Source organism: Rhamphochromis sp. 'chilingali' (genome assembly GCF_963969265.1).
Source record: "Rhamphochromis sp. 'chilingali' genome assembly, chromosome: 20".
Lineage (NCBI taxonomy): Eukaryota > Metazoa > Chordata > Actinopteri > Cichliformes > Cichlidae > Rhamphochromis > Rhamphochromis sp. 'chilingali'.
In genome coordinates this window covers 4,550,612-4,570,732 of record NC_137947.1, presented here as the reverse complement: position 1 = coordinate 4,570,732, position 20,121 = coordinate 4,550,612, and the positions used below count along the sequence as shown (strand labels likewise).

The 20,121-nt window shown below is 39.9% G+C and overlaps 1 protein-coding gene across 4 annotated transcripts in view; it reads left to right on the top strand.

The window, feature by feature from the left end:
* Nucleotides 1–20,121, top strand: part of smap1 (small ArfGAP 1) — a 162,343-nt gene that overhangs the window by 107,143 nt on the left and 35,079 nt on the right. For all 4 annotated transcript variants that reach the window (XM_080869346.1, XM_080869345.1, XM_080869348.1 and 1 more), the window contains one exon: nt 14,161–14,282. In XM_080869346.1, coding sequence (XP_080725472.1) covers nt 14,161–14,282 — 122 coding nt within the window. The remainder of the gene's footprint in view (nt 1–14,160; nt 14,283–20,121) is intronic.

The window sequence follows — 20,121 nt, the reverse complement described above, 5'->3', positions numbered from 1 at the left end:
CACAGGATAATAAACCTTAGGCTATATGCTGACTTGTCAAACTGTATTTAAATGTCTGCCTAATGCTTCTGACATGTTTGTTAAACTACTTAAGTTGGAAGATGTTATAATATTTTTTGATTGATATAGCAATGATTGGAGGTTAAGTAATGTCTGACGTTATCAGAGGGAGGTTTCATGCCGTCAGGCTTTATTTGGATCATGCAGAGAGGACTTTCATTACATTTTGATGACTTGGTATACCATCTGGCTGTTAATGCATCAGTGACTTCAGCCATGTAAGCCTACAGGTAAAACCATCGAACAGTCTACACACTGATGTACCCGATGCAGATATCAAGCATGTAAGACAAAGTAAAATGAAGCAGGTTTTACTGGATATTTTGTGATGTGAGTGGTAACCACAGGAAATGGATATCCTCGACTGAGTCATCAGCTGAATACAGGGGTTAAAATTCTCGAGCGTTCTGGTGTTTTAGATCATTATAGGACAATATATGACTATGTGTAATTATGCCTGTGGTAAATATTCTTGCTTGTCTTTTTTAACTCTCCCATAGAAAACATCTGCTCGTACATGTGTGAATGTAGCCTGGAACCACATTTCATTTGGAAAAAAAAAGATTTTTGAAAAAAGTGTATGTTGTGGTGTAAAAAAGTTTGCAGTAATTTGAAAAATGCACTGAAGCAGGGATCTTGTCTTTGTTTTCACATCATCATCGTGATCTAATGGGCTAGTTAGTCGATTGTTTCACATCAGTAGACTCATTACATTGCATATTGCTGTTAAGAAACCACACGCGTCAAAGACAAGCATCAAAAAGTAAAGCTTCTTTGAAGCTTTGAAAGTTGTGTTTGACTTGAAATCCGGCAGCCTAATTGTATCAGACTGAGGAACCAGCGAGTGATGCATTTTCTGTGGACGGTCCTTTCATGTAATGTAAATGCGAGGATTTACATTTGGCAACGATCGCATTGTGTTTCTGAAATGGGTCATGATTTCTGGGATGGCCATGATTCATTGTGCTTGTGTTACCAGTTTAGCATCTTATACAGAAAAAATAGTAATAATAATAATGGATTGCATTTATATAGTGCTTTTCGGGACCCCTCAAAGCGCTTTACAATACCACTATTCATTCACTCTCACATTCATACACTGGTGAAGGCAAGCTACAGTTGTAGCCACAGCTGCCCTGGGGCAGACTGACAATACATCGAAGAAGTGGGGACATCTTGCCCTTAGTGGTGCAGCATCCCTTCCCCTTTTACATGCAGATTCATAACCATGGAAGAGAGAGATGGCAGAAGGATCAGCAGATACAACATTACAATATTTGATGTCTGAGTCCCACATAAGTTTTGTTGCTTGGTGTCTAACTAATCTTAAAGCCCTCGCATGTCCTTCAAGATTTCTCTCATTCTTAGTCACGCAATAAAGACTCTTCAAAATCACGCCAAACACAGAGATGTCTAAAGTTTTGGACATGAACAGAAATCTCGCTGAACTCCAGAAGTGGATAAATTATTGAAAAAAAATCAATTTACTACGACACAAAGGCCACACGCGCATGATTAAACTTGTTCAAATAAGTGATGTGTTGGCTCAGCTGGGATTATATCATGAGAAAATGTATCCTACAGAAAAATAAATATTTGTCTCATCTTTCCTGCATTCTGCTTCACTTTCTCTTTCTTTTATGTAAATAGAGACATTTCCACTATCTGCTGATGCAAAAAAGATACAAATTGAAGCATAAACATTTAGCAAGAGACAGAAAACTGATTCTGAAAATCCTCTACATGTCTCTTCCATTGGTGTTTTGTTTGTTGTCTAATCACAAGCAGTTTCAATTCATGTCCAAAATATATAATTTGTCCCTGCTTTAAGCCCTGATATTGGCAAACAACAAACACGTATCGACTCTAAAGCGCTCGGGGTCTGACCAACAATCGGTCTGACTTTAATGCCTACTGTGGGCAGCAATCTACTAACACATGTGGTGTAGTATAAAACCAACAGAGAAAATAATAAATTCACAAATGATACAAGTGTTAACAAAAAAGCCAGTTATGATTTAACAAGTAAAACAAGTAAATGTTAAAAATAGTAGATACTATATAGCTACTATATTTACACATGTTTTAAAGACCAGGGAAGTTGTGATATTCCAGTAATGTTTAGCAACTGGGACGGTTTTATATAAAGCACTCAACAACAACATGTAAAAGCCACAAAGCTATAGTTTGAATTTAGAAGGGGGGATAATCTAGACACATTTTTGGACTGTTACATTTTAGGCCATAACATTAAAAAATGTTCAAGGGCATTAAAGGCTTCACAGCCACAGAAGAATAAGGATGTGAAGTCCTGGCTGAAAAAAGTAAACTACAAGAAGAACACTCAGGAGCTCCTAATGGAAGCAAATAACCACTTTCCAGACTAGAAGTGAACATCAGAGATGCACTGAAATGTACAAGTGGACTCACAGCGTATCCAAAAAGTATTCACAGCGCTTCAGTTGTTCCACAGACGTCTTCCAAAATGGATTAGATTTATTTTTCACAATACCCAATAGTGAAAAAGTTCAGAAGTGTTTGCATGAAATTCTTACAAATTTGTTAAAACAAAGAAAAAAATATGATGTAGCGTGTACATAAGTGTTCACGGCTTATAATATGCTGTTAGCCTGGTTAGTATAGTGGTATCAGTACCACAGTACAGTGGAAGTAATTCATTGCAAGTAAAACTTCTGTGTTGTTGGTATTTTGTGACACAGTCTTTACAGATCCTTCGCTTTGAGATCTGTCTCAGAGAAATTGTGGTTGTGTCCCTGTTTTTAGTTCAGCAACTGTCTGCTTGTGTTTCTTTGCTTTGCTTTGTGTCTCTGCTGGTGGTTTGGTGGTGACGTCCTTGGGCTCTAGACTTTAGGCAGTCATTGACTACAAAAGAGCTTCATCCGTATATTACAAAGAGTCCTTATATTTAAAATTATATTTCGGTCCATTTATGGTTTAGCCTCTGAAAATGGGGAAGTATGTATAACAGTGGATGTAATTCCTAATGCTTTCATTAAAGCCCTTGAAACTCAGCACTCATGTCAGACTTTCAAGGGCTGATATGACTCCGCTGTGGCGGTGAAAAGGCTGGAGTGCCCACTCTGGGTGAGGGATGAGTTGCTGCCCCAAGTGGAGGAGTTTGAGTGTCTCTGGGTCTTGTTCACAAGTGAGGGGAGAGTGGACCATGAGATCGAGTGATGGATTGGGTGGTCAGAAACTCTGGGTAGTGACAGACAGAATGAGGTCACAGAGACAAGCGGTTGAAATGAGTTTATAGATGGGGTGAGGAGCTCGGTCATTTGAGAGGGGCTCGGAGTAGAGCCGCAGGTCCTCCACATCGAAAGGAGCCAGTTGAGGTGGTTCAGGCACTTGACTAGGATGCCTCCTTGATGTCTCCTAGGTATTCCTAGCATGTCCTACTGGGAGGATGCCCTAGGGCTGACCCAGGACTCAATAGAGAGATTATATCTGTCAGCTGGCTTGGGAACATTTCTGTGTCCTCCCGGATGAGCTGCAGGAGGTGACTGGGGTAAGGAAAGTCTGGGTTTCTTAGCTTGGACTGTTGTCTCCGTGACCCAAATCCCAAAGTGTCAAAAATGGGTGGATGGATGAATGGATGTGGGGATAACATTTCATAAATTGTGGTATTCTCAAAAAACTGAAGTATAGTTGTCAGGTTAAGTTCAGTAGTTCACTGCATTGGGTTTTTGGACCAGTTTCTGGAGGATTACAAGATAATTCTGGGAGGTCATGAAATGATTAAGAAAAGTGAGAGTGCATCCAGGCTAATTTCTTTCATTATTTTTTTTGTGACGTCAAAGAGTTGTAAAAATGTTGTGAAAAATGGGGAAAGTTTTTAAAGTAATTTAATATTTTAAAATATTTCTATAAAAGTAGCAGTTTGAGTAATAGGATGAGGATCAGTGAAATCAGCTAGTGACCAACAGTTGAACAGGAAAAGGAACAAAACCACCACATGATTGGGATCAGATCTTCAAAAAACTTTACAATATAAGGCGCCTTGAGCCTCCTTGTTGTTTTTTGGTGCACTATAAATAAAATTACATTGAATATATAAACCTAAAATATTGTTCAAAGTCTATTTTTAAAGCAAGTATGAGCTATAGCTATTATAAAAAGTCCAATATTCCCTTCTCAGAAACTCACATTTTACTTATTTAATTGAGTCCGTTTACCCACCTTTACTGCTATCTGCTTTACTGTGTTGGGTCCTGCAGTTTTTTTGATTGATACTATTTCTTGACCCAAATGCTCTATGCCAAAGCCTGTGGGTAAAACTGCCAGGCAAAATCCAGACAACTGACTTGTTTCTGCCTTTACGGATTCCACATCTATTACGGCAGGGATAGCTCAGTAGGTAAAGTGGTCGCCCCATGATCGGAAGGTCGGCGGTTCGAATCCACTTAACGGCTACCCTGAGGTACCCCTGAGCAAGGTACCGTCCCTACACACTGCTCCCCGGGCGCCTGCTTAGTGGGCTGCCCACTGCTTCACTGAGTGAATGGGTCAAATGCAGAGAAAAACAAGTAATTTCCCCATGGGGATCAATAAAGTATCCATTATTATTATTATTATTATTATTATTATTATTATTATTATTATTATATTAGAACATGGGATTTGGTGCCCTTTAATTCACTCCAGTTGCCCCGTCCAGCTTCCACTGGGCAAATCACCCAGGAACTAATATAAAACGCCTCCAAATCTCCTGACCTATATCAGAACTTCTTATATCTGATATAATTTGCCATCAGATCATGTGCTCAAATGCACCACATTCTCTCTGGAATTTTTTACTATCAGTCTTACAAATACTCAGACTTGCAGCTTCAAGGTGGTCGAGAGGTATTGTGTATATCCAGCATGAAAGCATTTTAATGACATGTGTGCTTTGCTGACAAACACAACAGCACAATGGCCAGAAAGATTGAATGCATCGAGGATATGACATTCAAAAAAGGTCACAAGCTGGATTCAAACCTGTGACATTTTGGGTAGACAGTGGCCCATTAACCGCCAGACTTTTTTGCTCCATGCTTGTTGACCTTAATCCTGAACAGCAACAAGGCAGAAGAAGCAGCCCGGGTCGCTTTAGGGTTTTCACCATAAATTTGTAATGTGCAATCACCCTGTGTTTCCCCGATCTCGGACCATATTATGTCGAACCGAGGTGAGGGTAAGCTGCACTGCCAGAAAGAGAGTCGGTGAAAATGGCATTGATCAGAAAATTTCCCGACGGCAGTGTGGAAACGTGAGAGTAGTCACCCTGCTATAAATAACTAATGCTGCACACCTTACAGCCATGTAGAGTGGATGAGATTTCACACATAATCAATAAGTCAAACATGTGGCTGTGTGCCTTCAGCATCCCCCCGCCTCTTGTGTTTATCCTTCCCTCTATGTCTCTGGTTACATTACTCTGCAACCTTCAAAGAACCTCCTTTGGTTTATGTGTCTGTTTTCGTCAGTTCAGTTTGATTCTGTTTGGTATATAAACTGTGTTAGAGATCAGATGAGTGTCCTTTTTCTTCTTTATTTTTATTTAGTGTGTGTTGTATACATTAAGAAAATGTTACCTAATTCATTTTATCAACTACTGTCTGAAGACATTGTAAGGCAACTTAAAATGAGGCATTCCCTGACCTTCTCAAGTGTCTAACAGCTAGTGGAGTGAAAAAAGTCATGGCATATTTTCTGCAAAACTTCAAAGGACGTGATCCTCACGCTCAAGTGCGTCTCGCCTCAGTGCCTCTTTTCTACTTCCAGCATCAAAAATGAGCAGCACTGGCGAACACTGCCTTAGAAATGGAGTCCACTAATCACTAACATCAACAAAGGACAACAAAACTCCACGTAAAAACAACGAAACAAACAAATATGGCATGAGATAAAATTTGTTAGTGAATGGCTTTAGTGGTTTTTACATATTCAGTAATATTGGAGTGTACTCTGAACTCAGCTGAAGGAGGAATGGTGAGACAGAGTAGTTCAGACAGCAGTGCCATGTGGAGCTGATACGAAGCTTTCAGTGTTTGGATGCTTTTTGCCTTGCTGGGTAGTCTTTGGCAACGTGCACAGCTTTTTGTTTTCGGTTCTGTGTGTGCATCATACGGGCAAATTAAAAACTGCTAGCAGATTATTCACCTTTGTGCTGATTGAACCCACAGGTAGCAGGATTGTGCAACAGGTGTCAAGCAAGTTAGTAATAATTATTTTGTAATATCTAATAATATCTATATGTTATACCTAAGTAAATCCATTTGGCCAAACAGGACCTTTGCCTGGAAATGGACAACAACACTTAATATCTAATGTTAGCTATTTTATCCAAACTCCTGAGGCTGGTAACTGAGCTGACCATTACTTTATCAGCTAACATGACAATTTGTCGCTGGTAGCTAAGCTACACCCAGCTGACTAACGTTGTCTTGTTTGCTAACGTTGTCACTTAATCATCCAAGTGATCCTTGATATAAGTATAGTATGCATAATGCAAAATTACTAGTGCTGTCAGCGTTAATCTCGTTAAAATGAGGTTAATGCCATAACCGCATTAACGCAGCAAATCTCCGTTAGCACTGTAAGGGCACTAAACAAAGAAGTATAACTAACCTTTGCATAGTGATAGCTAACATGTTGGCAATTACCCAGCTGTAACCATCTATATCTGACATACATATCTTGTTTTGTCTTATTGTTGAGCAGCTGAATAATGGCTGCAATTTTTTGTTCATCGCTTTCATTTGTGGAAACACTTTGAAACCTATCAGCCAATTGTGTTACCACCAGATGTTTGTTTTTTTGGGGGGGGGGGAATTCATGAAGATGCTGCTCTTCTGGCCTTTTTACTATCACAGTACTAGGAGTGGATAGATCAGAGTGAAAGATCAGAGCACAATGTCCAGATTGGTTGGAGTTGACAGAAAGATTATTCTGACTTAGATATCTACCCTTTTCTACCGTGCTCAGCAGAAAAACCTTCTAACACTCAAAAATATATTCAGCCTTAAGGTGGATCGGTTGCACCAGCAGAAGACCACAATGGGTTCCACTCCTGTGAACCATGAAAATATATCTGAGGCTGTGATGGGCTTAGGGTAACTGGAAAAATATAGTCTGGTCTGATGAATTTCCATTTTCGCTGAGGTTGCAGATGGTAGACTCAGCGTGTGCAATCAGCAGCATGAATGCAGAGAGCCTGCCGTGCATCAACGCTCTGGTCTGGAGGTGGTCATTTAGTGGTGTGAGGAATGTTTCTTCCATCTTCCCTTAATCCCAGTCATTGTGGTTTGGCGAGATGATTGCTCTGAGTATTGTATCTTTTTATGCCTACGGTATCTTGTCTTCCATTGGCAGCATAACATGATATTGTACTGTGAATGGACCTGTGGGGTAGAGCATGACATTCAGAGCTTTGTGATCATGGAAGAGAATCTCAATGGAAAGCTTCCGACATTTAACGAAATTGATAAAAACAAAGGGCCGAGGCTGTTTGACAGATTAGTATGTAGAATTACATTACACGCCATCAGCTCAAAAGTCTGACTGGGCTGCTGGGGCAACACCACAGGACCCTGCAAGAAGGAGGGGCCAGTGAAAATCACTGTCAAACCTCGTCATGTAATGGGTGCTCATGTTCACAGCATGAAGTGGACAAGGTGTAAAAGTTCCACTGTGTATTTAATTCGTGATTCTATATACATTTTCTTAGATGAAGTTCAGCTCAGCAGATATTTTCTTTGTGATTTTAAATTTAACTGACTAAAAGAGCCTTCAACACTTTTGCCTTAAAAACTTTAGGTGCATTCTGGGAAATTTGCACTTCCTGACCTTGCTGACCTGACCTCCCTGTCATGTGTGCAAAGTGCCTGCATACTTGTTGATGCTCACAGTGCAGCAGTTAGTTTTTTGGTGAGTTTGAGAGTGCAGGCATTTTACATTATGTTTAGCAAGCAAAGCAAAAGAGTACTTAAAGGAGAGAGGATAACAGGATGAAGACTGGATTTGAGATGACGATCTGATGAGTGAGGGGTTTGTTTTTGTGAAGGATTGAAACATTGATGCCACTTTAATGTTGAAAATCTGCATTCATGCTGTAATATGTGTGAGTGATAAATGTAGAAGCTGGTACTCTTGAAACAATTGCTGAGTGAGAATTTCTATAAATGAGTGTGGTTGTTATACAGTCACCCATCCAGTCAGTCTCTGAGGACCTGTGGTTAATGGGCTTCTCTCATTTGTTTGGTGCTTTGCAACATTACAAGTGTCTTTATGTTACTTTAGCGAAGCTAAATCTGTTTTATGCTTGGGGTAGCTTGGTTGAATAAGATAGTATGAGTAATATTATATAATACCATGATGGTGTTATAGCATATGCTTATGCTAGATAGATTTGTCCATTCCCCCAACCTCAGACTGCGGTTATTGTCCATGGTGCTGAAAGCAGCATGATCATCTTTTTGACAGTCGAAAAACAAAAGTAAAAATTTGTGGAACCAGGATTTATTGCAGTGGTGTGTAAGCCATGCAACCCCAAACCAACCAACTTGGGTTTTTTTCTTTTCTTTTTTTCACACAACAGTGGAATTATTAAATTCATTTTCATTTAATCCAATTTTAATTTATTTATTTTTTCACTATTCTCAGCTCTGTATGGAGTCAGTAAGATGGGAGCGCTCTAGGCTCATAGGTGTGGCTTGTTTATATTATAGTAGTAGCAGTCCAAGATGTTAAATATGTAGTTGGAAATGTGGGTCTATTTAATGACATCCCCTACTTTTGGCACAGTAGAAAATAAAATGAACGTTTAGAGCCATCTGAGGTGCTTAAGCTCACATGGATTGCTTGTGCAAGCACTGCACTGAAAATGGGTGAAAACCTTAAACTTAGACTATTGAATGCTTACTTCTCAAGAGCATTTCTAAAAAGGACAAGGATGACATGGAACATGGAACATGGAAAAAAATTGAGGTGTGGCTCAAGACTTTTGCACATTACATAAATGTGACTGGGGGAAAATAGGAACCCAGAGATAGTGGTGCACTGGTTACTCTGAGTCCTTTGACTGCAGCACATCCTTACTTTGCACATTGATAAATATTCTTTGGAGAAGTTGCTTCACAACACCAGCATCAGCAGGTAATAAATATTTTCTCTTCAGCCTTTGACATCAGTGGAGACATGGGAGGAGGTGGTTTCTCACTCTTCCTTTATCTTCTAACAAACACATTGCAACTGCAGTTGCTCCTACCATGTCCGTTTTCCACTCTTGGCTCTCTGTAATGACTCTTCGTAACAGCAGCTAATGGCTGTGGTCACCAGCCGGGCTCGTGCTCTCTTTTCTGGACTCCCAGAGTCACTTAAAGGGGAAGTGGGGAAAACTTAATTTCATGCCCTAGTTGGGACTTGTGTTTTGAGGAAGAAAGTGGGTTGAATTTGCATATCTCTGCCTTCATGGCTGCATTAAGATGTTGGTGAATAACTAACAATTGCAAAGAAGTAAAGTCATCTGGTCTTTTGACCAATGGGGTAAAACCATCAGAGCGTTTTGTCATAAATATGTCTCATCAGGTTATTGCATTAAAAGTAAATTCGAAGCTTAATCAAGTCAGATATTTTACCACATGTGGTGCTGACCTTAATGTGACAGCTCTCCCGTGCTGAATGAGACTGTGTGTGAGAGAGAGTGAGAGCAAAGGGGTCCCGAGTGATTATGAAACACACCCCCTGCCTAAACTATTGGTCTGTTTCCATGGTGAAGTTGAGAGTGCTCTCAAGAAGCGGCTCCATCCCATAATAAGGGATGGCGGGCGCAGTGCCTGACATGGCAGTGATGATGAGCCCTATTCTCCCTGCAGCTCATTTCCATGGCAATGGCTGAATGAAATTTTGGTAATGGAGGGGTGGGCTCAGACTGGTAGGAGGGTCACATCTTTATTTTTCTCCCTTCTGCCTCAGTGTCTGACTTGTATCTGTCACTCTCATCAGACCATAAAGCAGTTATCATAATTATGATCGATGTTATTCTTTATGCAAATTCATCTTTCTTTTTTCTTTTTTTAAAGTAAGTTGGAAGTGATTTAACAGTGAAAGCCAAAGCCAGGCTCATGAATGACACGCAAGGATCGTAAAATGTATAAAGGGCAAAATCGCTAGCTTAAATATTGGGACGTCACAAAGCATTAATTTGAAAATGAGGTTTAATAAGTGGCTTCAAAAGGATGTCGAACACGTCTTTCTGGCCTTCTTGCAGGAAATGCTTTTCCTTGTACTGTGCTGTCTGGCTAAAAGAGCTCAGACTTGTTCACACTTTAAAAAGGCTAAATTATAGATGTCTCATCACTGTGGTTATATAAATGACCTCCGCTGTGAGCTCTCTCTTACACACACACACACACACACACACACACACACACACACACACACACACACACACACACACACACACACACACACACACACACACACACAGCCAGTTGACTCCCTCTTTTCTATTTATCACGCGCTCTCTCTCTCTCTCTCTCTCTCTCTCTCTCCCTCCCTCTCCCTCTTGTCTGTTAAATGACAGCAGTACATAGTGTACTTTTTTTTCTCCCTTCAGCACCATGGGAACTGCTCATTCTGGATGTTTTTTCTGCAATGATACTGTCTTCCACAAAACTCCAAGATAAACTTAGAATATAATCTAAATGCACCAAAGGCTTGAAGTTCTGTGGCGGTTCAGCTTTGAAGGTGGATAATCGAGGATCTGTGCTTGCTTATTTTTGACAACTGTCCTGTAACAAGTGTGAATGCATTCGGGAAACCTGCATTTTGTATGAATGCAGCAGACCTATGACAAACGGAGGAACCAAAAATAAAAGTTTGTTTACTCTGTGCTCATCGTGATAGTTTGTTTTCAGATCCTGAATTTTTGATGAATTTGTCAAATGTTTGATACCAGGGTTCAGAACAGTCATACTCAATGTTCTTTATGTTTGGAAAGTTGTGTTTGACTTGAATCCAATTAGGCTACCAGTCTTCAGTCTCTGACTGAAGAAATGGTGAGTGATGTATTTTCAGTGGATCAACCTGTCACGATAATGGGACGATTCATATTTAGTGGTGATTACATTGTCTTCTTGGCTTTCCGAAACTGCTGTCATTCATCTGGCTTCTGGCAGCTTGCTAGGCTCTGGGTTTTTTTGTTGTTGTTGTGGGGGGGGGGTTTGCATCATATACCACCAAAGTTGGAGACAAGCAGAGACAAGACCTCCCGGATAATTAGAACACATGCTGCTACAGTACATGCAGGAGCAGGTGGGCTGACAGTAGGGCTGCCACGATTAGTCGACTATCAAAATCGTTGACGACTAATTTAATAGTCAACGCGTCGTTTGAAGCTTTGTAAGATCCCAAAAGACGCAGGAATAAGTAGTAGGATTTAAGAGTGTAATAACGGACTGAAACAGAAGATGGCAGCACTGCATGTACAAGGATGCCAGCTGCTGTTAAACCCTGAAGAAGAAGAAGCTGTATCCCAGAATTCATAGCGCGGCCCTGCTCAGTTTCCAACAATGGCGGCAGCTAGTTAGTTTTAATATTACTCTTATTATTCTTTCTGAGTCACAAAATAAACGTTTAACATATTTTCAGGCGAGAATGTAGCTGTGTAAACCTCAAATATCTGCTGAGTTTATCAAGACACCACATATTTTCAAAAGCGCTCCGACGTTTTCGGAGACGTCTGTTACCCACTAGCTCGATAGCTAGCCGGGGTTCATGTTGGGTTTGAGGATTTCATCCCAATACCCAATGCCAGTCAGGGTGCTGATGCCTAGCCTCGAGAGATCTCTGCATCCCTCCGTGGATATGCCACCCCAGACCACCAAACAGCAATCATGCTGAACAATGTTACCGACAGCATAATGTTCTCCACATCTTCTTCAGACCCTTTCAGGACAAAAGAAGAATAATTTTGCGACATAGCTAGCTACTGAAGGAGCTAGCTCAGGAAGACCTTTTCACATCTGTCACTTGTGGTCAGGGTTAACCTTCTCTCATCCGTGAAAAGCACAAGCCATTAGTGGTGGACCTGCTTATTCTGATATTCTATGGCAAATGCCAATCAGGGTAGAGGATGTCGGGCCCTCAGACCACCCTCATGAAGTCTCTTTCTGATTGCTTGGTTAGAGACATTCACACCAGTGGCCTGCTGGAGGTCATTTTGTAGCTCTGGTAGTGCGTATCCTGTTCCTCCTTGCACAAAGGAGCAGAAACCAGTTAAGAGCCTTCTATCCGGTTGTTCAGTCTGACGTCACTAGCCGTGTCTGGGTCTAAACTCCGCTGCAGGTCCATATATCAAACGATCACTATGGGATTACTGAGAGTTGAAAAACTGTCTTTCATCTTTAATAAAATGATCAGCGTTCTGCTCTACCAGGTGTAACAATTGAGTTTAACATCCAGGCATCCATGAAAACGGAATTTATGACATTTAACGGAGTTAGAAGTTAGCAGGGAGTTAGCTCGCTAGCTTCTATCTAAATACAATATAGCATGTCCTGACTGCGGGGTTTTGGAAACAAATTAAAACGTACAGCTCTGCTATCACTTCCAGCATAAATGAAGACAGAAAACTAAACAGCAGTGACGTTTGTAGGGTTACTGAAGTTGGGCTAGCTGGTATATAATGATGTGCTACGTGACCGCTAGCGACACAGCTATGTTAGCATAATATAAACAAGCTAACTTTTTTTCCACTCGATAAAAGTTAACGTGAGTGTTCTCGGTGGTCAGGAACAAATGTAATCGCATGGCAGGATGCTGTAAAAGGACCAAACTTCAGCCAGGAGAACAACTGAGATAATCCATCCACAATACGAGGTTAGTCATTCATATACTGCTGCATGGGCTGGGCTGTAGTTACATCGTAAGGTTTTAAAAACTGAGCTTAAATAAATGATTAGCGGTAATAAAAGCCGAGGGAGGTCAACAGTGATCACTGACTGTTTTAGGAGCTTTTTGAGATCAAATAGAAGAAAATACATAACATTAAACATGTTAACAACACAAAAGCCATATTAAACGCAGACTACTTTAGACCCGGAAGTAGGATTCGTCGCGTCATCACTGAACAACCGGATACCTCTTAATCCATCAACAGGGTTAAGAACCATAACAGGAGGGTGAGCTTGAACAATAGGCAAGCACCATTTGTTTGTGCAGAGAACAGAACCTGACCTACAGCCAGTAGGATATGTGACTATGAGCAAAAAGACCAGTTTTTGTTTCAGCCTGTAAACAACTTAATTCTGTTGTGAAGTTGTGAGAATTTAACAAGTTGTTAATGTTAAAAATCATGTTGCAGTTTTTAACTGTGTCTTATTAGCTTCATTTTCAGACCCAGAGATTACTGGTTAAGGTGAATTTGTATTTACTGATGGCATCAAAACCTGCAGAGTGTGAATGCAAGCAACTCCTAGTTCAAGCAGCAAGGTGGATGTCTCAGCCGGATAATGATGTCAACCATGTTAGCCAAAAGATGCTTTTACAGAAGGCAGTTAATTCAAAGCAAAGATGCTAAAGGACATGAGACTAAACAGTAAAACACAATCGTTTCAGACTGAAAACTGTCCTTGGATGCAGCTTTCTGTCCTACTAGAGACAAATATATATATCTTTGTGTATTTGTGTTAATTATGTGCCACATATCAAACTATTTAGTGAAATTTTTACTTGACAAGTGTGCTTGTGGTGTCCCCATTAAAAAAAAAAAAAAAAAAGATGCCATTTTGTTTTGGCATTTTGTTATTTAATACAGTTCATTTAATGTCAGCATACTCTAAAAATAGCCTGTGCATATGTAGATTGTTGCTCCACATTCTTTCTTTATAAATACCAATTTATGTGAGGATTTTTAAAACAAAAAAAACAAGCATATGCATGATTGTTGTGTATATACCTCACTTAGACATCCAGCCCGAAGTTTTATTAGTTTTTAGAAGTTGCTAGAGTTGCTTTTATTCTTGATCTGTTTGCTTCTGTCAAATATTTTTGGGAGATACTGTACATGTCTTTCTATCCCTGTTTCTCTCTTAGATGCTCCAGAGGGGGGTGAGAAGGGCTCAGGGGGTGCTGCACCAATTGGTGATGAACTGGATATCTTTGGACCAATGGTCTCCAACCCACTCCCCTCATCCAACAACACACAGCAGGCCCAGGTAATGCACTCTCTCTCTGTCTTTCATCAGCTGCTTATCACTGCAGGCAGGCTGCAACACACAGAGTCTGCAGAGAAAACACACACAGCAAACACACCATCCGCCTTGTACGTGGCGACACACACTCTCTGAGGATCATATCAAAGCAAACCCCATAGACTCTCTTTTATTGAATTAATTTGACCAGTGTCCTTCAAAGGAGAGTGTGTGTTTGTCTGACAGGGAGCAATAACGGCGAGCTGCTACAGTGAAGACAACAGCTGGGAGTGATGGAACGCAAGCGAACGCCATCACTGAATTTGTTGTTTTCTTCTTTAAGATGGTATCTAATTAATGGCGATGAAAGACACTAAATAATTAAAATGTAGAATGACACAAAAATGTATAACACTACTTTTTACCTGTTGTTTGAATCTGTGACTGACCACAACCATATTGGTCAAAGATATGCCTGATAGGGAATAATAAAGATTGAAAGTACTTAGATTTAGTCCGGTCTCTCAAAAACTGGCATTTTAAAAGACCATTTTTCAGATTTTAATGATATCTGTCATAATTCAGAATACTAACAAATACTGTTTGAGGTTGAAAACGTCAGTTTCATAGCCTGGATCTGTCACCAGGTGCTACATGTTTATGTGAGCTACACAGTCTGAACTGTTCATGTGAGCTGTTGTGTTCATCACTCTAGCCTTTTAATGTTTGGTAAACACATGTAATTGTTATGAGTGTTTGGAAAGTTGACTTCACATTCAGCTATTATAAATAATACATTTAGCAAAAAATGAGCAGTACAGTTGTGAAAAAGAGTTTTTACAGCAATGTGAAAAACTAGTGAAAAAGTACACTTTTGGTGTGTCCGTAGGAATTAAGAAGGTAAGTACAGGGTTCTCAATATCTCTGGTAGCCCTTCGGGCAGGCACTCTTCAGTTTTTGGTAGCCCAGAATAAATTTAAGTAGCCTGAGTAAAAAAAGAGAACAATTTTTTGATTGATGTTTTGTTTCCTTTACAATATTATACCAGAGGTGGGACCAAGTCATTGTTTTGCAAGTCTCAAGTAAGTCTCAAGTCTTTATCCTCAAGTCTCAAGTCAAGTCTCAAGTAATGTCAGGCAAGTCAGAGTCGAGTCTCAAGTCACTGGTGTAAAAGTCCGAGTCAAGTCACAAGTCTGAAATTTTGAATTTCAAGTCCTTTCGAGTCTTTAAAAAAACCCAAAAAAAATAATGTTGCAGTTATGCTAAATGTAAATATTAGACCATGTAATTTTTAAATCTGTGTTTTTCTCAACACATGACAAAATAGTGAACGTAGAAAATATACACAAATTGTGAAATTGCACCTCTTTAAAATGCAGCTCAATTAAACCTAGCTCCAAGAATAATTTTCACCGACAGTTCTGAGATAAGCTGCATGTTATTCTTGGATGCGGTTGTAGGACTGGCTTTAAAATTGCATGACAAAAATATCATACATATTAAAAAAAACTGCATCACCAACGTAGCCTGGACAACATTTGCTAGTTAGATGAAGTCAGCTATCTCATCGTAGCATATTTATATGCACATTTATAATCATACGGTTCTTGGAGTGAGTGCACACACTCATGAAGTTTAGTAACTTCAGGTCACTGCAACAAGCCCAGGTACAGTTTACCGCCGGATGGGTACAGGACCTTGAAATGCACCGTGTAGAACGAAAGACCATCGTACGTATCATAAGTTTACCAGTCTCACAAATTGTCGTCATAAATACACATTCCTTAACCGTTTATTAATAGGACCTTTGAGCTCAATGGTAATTAATTAGCAGTGGAAATGATTTCTGGTACCCGTCACAGAAATGTAGCAGTGACAATAATACTGTATGCTGTAATCGTACTGGGCAATTAGTGATACAAAAAACTGTTTTATCCTGTGAATAAAAGTATATGTTTTTGTCAATGTACCATAATAACAGAAGCGAAACGCAATATTGTGTCAGGACAATTCACTATTTATGCACAATAAATAAAGGAGCATAGCGCGACAATTTCTGTTCAGCACCAGACTTGCTTGGAACCTATATCACTAATTATGTTAAGAAAAATGACGCATTAACTACTAAAAAACACTGACCTTCGTGTAAATGCTTGGAGCAGACTAACCTGTGAGCTGGAGTGTTCTAGGACGTTATATTTGATCTTTGAATGGCTGCAATCCAGTCGCCTTTGTTACTTCGGAAACATGGCTCGAACAATTTCTCCTCAACGACGTAATCCGATAACAACCGATCTCTTTACCCGTCGGCTTCCCGTGGCTGTCATGCGACCGGCTATTGCAGTTAATAATACAACAGCTTCTTGACATTTTTGTGTTTCTTTTTATCGCTGTATAACTGATTTTAATTGAAAGCCTGCGTGCGCTAGTACCGCTTGCCACGAGTTCCCAGAATCCTTTGCGGTTCTACCCGTGAATGACGTCACATTTTCAATCTCTATATAATATGCATGTTAAATTTTATATTTGGGGTGAAATATCAAGTCTTTTCAAGTAAACCGGTTCAAGTCCAATTCAAGTCCCAAGTCATTGGTGTAAAAGTCCAAGTCAAGTCACAAGTCTTAGAACATTTTTTCAAGTCAAGTCTAAAGTCATAAAATTAATGACTCGAGTCTGACTCGAGTCCAAGTCATGTGACTCGAGTCCACACCTCTGTATTATACATTAAAGTATAATATTCCCAGTAACAAAGGCGCTTGTCGACTCAGACATCGAGGGAAACTCACAACACAGCTCGTCATATTCCAGCCACAGAAATTCGTTTGTCCATGAAACCAAAAAAAGCTGCGCTTTCTTTTTGCCTCATAGTCTGATTTGTCCTAACTTTTGCGTTTTGTGGTAAGCTTTTCTTTGGCTGTCCCTTCTTCACCCTGACCTTTATTATTTCACTCTGCAGAACTAAAATACCTGCATAAATTCATCTGTCTTTACACATGCACACATAACGGTCAGCGATTCTCTGCGCAATCAACCTCTATCACATGTTTAAGCTTGTTGCCAGAGATTTCACTTGTCACGTTTGAATAGTAAGCTACTGAGTGATAAGACGATGCCAGAGGAATTGGTGCGCAATTAATCTGTCACCCTCTGCCACTCCCTATACACAGTTCGCACGATCGCAAAGTGAAAGCAAAAAACAAGCGCAAATTCAAACGCGATCTCAATATGTCACATATTGACAGTGGCTCATCGATGCCGATGGCATAATTACCCAGCTACATTTGCGAAAGAATGCAAAGCATTGACATATATTTTCCTTCCTATGACAGCAGGGCTGAGTTAGATTTTGGTAGCCCGACTGGAAGAATCGCTAGCCCGGGACGTCAGGCTAGCGATTTTGCGAGCCCTGAAGTAGAAGCCATGTGTTACTTATCAAATAGTCTTGATTATTTGTAAGTGTGAAAACATCTATAAAAGAAGAGTTGTGACAGTTTGATGGTTTGTGGCATCATGTTAATGCACCTGGATGTGCCAAACTTCCCAGGACTGGACATCCCAGCAAATTCACCTCAAGGTCAAATCCTGTTATGCTCAAATTGCAAAAAACCCAAGAGCGACACCTCTGACTCTCCATGGCTCGGTTAGCATGTTAAATGTTAAAGTCTATGACAGTAAAATTAGAAAAAGACTTAATGAATATGGTTTGTTGGGAAGGGTTGCCAGGAGAGAGCCTCCTCACTCTAAAATGAACACGACAGCACAGCTTAGGTCTGCTGAGTTGCATCTGAACAAACCACAAGCTTTCTAGAGCAATTTCTTTTAGACAGGCGAGATCAGAACGGAGTTGTTTGGTCATAATGCAGAGCCCCACCAAACACAGCATGTCTGCACAAACACCTCAGATCAATTGTCAACTCTGTGGTGCACGCTTGTTTTGCATCCTCAGCACCTTTGTACCTTGCAGGCTTTGGCTCAAACATCAAAGCATCACCTATTGCAGAAAGAGAGGCATCACTGAATGGAAAGATTCATAGAGCCTCCGAAAAAAATCTCCCCTTCTGAATTCTTTTAACTCTATTTGGTTGTTTGCTGTTTTTCAAAATAGGTTGTAGTAAACATACATTTAATTTAGTTAACCAAACGAATAACTAAAACTAGATATGAAAAAACATTTTGGGTAATAAAACAATCAAAACTAGACCTTTAAAAAAATTTACCTAGCCGAAAAGATTTTGTGAACTTGGAAAACAACCAAAAATTAAATTCAATTATAGAAGAAATGCTGTTTTCTTTTAGTTTGTATTAATTAGGTCAAATTTGTTATCACAAACTGAGGAGGATGGTGATGTTGGGTTAGGGTTATAAAACAAACCTGCACAAACTAACTGAAACTAAACTGAATTAAAAACAAAAAGTTCAAACAAAATAAAAATAAAAACTAATAAAAAAACAAAACAGAATTATAATAACTCAAATAAGTTAATAGTCTCATTACATTTTCGTTACCAAGAAATCATGTGTGCCACCATGCACAGTCAACCCCAAAGATGTGAGCCTGGGAAAAGCCTGAAATGTGCTCCATGAATACTCACCGGGGTTTAAAGAAAATAATTACCTTTTCAATCACGATGACAATATTAGTTAGAGATGTTGAAATGAAATATTTATGTGCTGTTTTTCTCAAATCATTAAGAGCATTTTTACATATTTCTGCAAAATAATTGAAACTTGGGAAGATGATTAAGGACGAGGAGAGAGCAAAAAAATAAAGTAAATGAAGGATGAAGAGCAGAGATGAAGCTGTTGTCCAGTGGGTGTCTGCAGCCATATTGGGATTTTCATTTTCTGGGTAATCAAACAGGATGTTCATCAGAATGAGAACAAAAGAAAATTGGAAAAGAGGTTGATGCTTGACTTCATTTTTCCTCCTTTCCTCTGCTACTTTGTCAGCGACTGCTCTCATGAGGATGGGGAAGTTGTGTTGAATTAAACATTTTCAAGGAACTGTTCAGTTTAAAATGCGGTAGGCGTCTTTCAAGTGTGACCTTTGACCTTTGATTCACATGGAAATGAGAACTCACACTGTCAGGCAGAACCACATAATGTCTATTTATATAAATGGACAGTGTCTGCATACTTGCAGCAGCACAGTGCTACATGTCAAATATACGGTAAACACACAGGTATGTCATGAACTGTGACCTTGGAACACCCACATACATTGAACCATCATAGTCAATCACGGTCAGGGAGAACACTCTCTGACCTGTTCTTAGGATTCAAATTGTACACCTCACTCTCTCACACACGCACACCGCCGTGCCTCCTGGGGCAAGACCAGGCAGTGGCTCACAGGAAACCCAGGCATGAAGAACAATTATGGGCTTCTGTAACTGCAAGCTCTCCCTTTGCCACTACCAGCCTCCCACTTGCCCTATAATCTCCCCTCCATGCTCACCTCCTCTGTGACTCCATCTACTGCACTGGTGCTTCTGCCTCACACGTTGGCTTATTTCCATATATTCATGAATCACAGTTTGGTTTTTTGGGGGTTTTTTGCTCGGTCAGTGAAGCTCTGGTGTGGTTGCATGTAAAGCAGTGGATGCTGCTCTCCTTCAGGTCAAACGGGAAGAAAGGTGTCAGAGAGGACATGAAGACCATTAATGAGCTGATGTAAAGTAAACATAGCATTAGTGTTTGTGTAGGTCCTCAGGCATCCAGGTGGTGGTAGTCTCAGGAGCCTGAATAGAAGGCTAATCGACTTCTTTAAGGTTTTTTTCAAGATGATAAGAGGTGAAATGTCTGTTTAGAAAAAAAACCCCAAAGAAGTCCTGTCTTATTCTTTTCTTTTGCATGTTTCTTT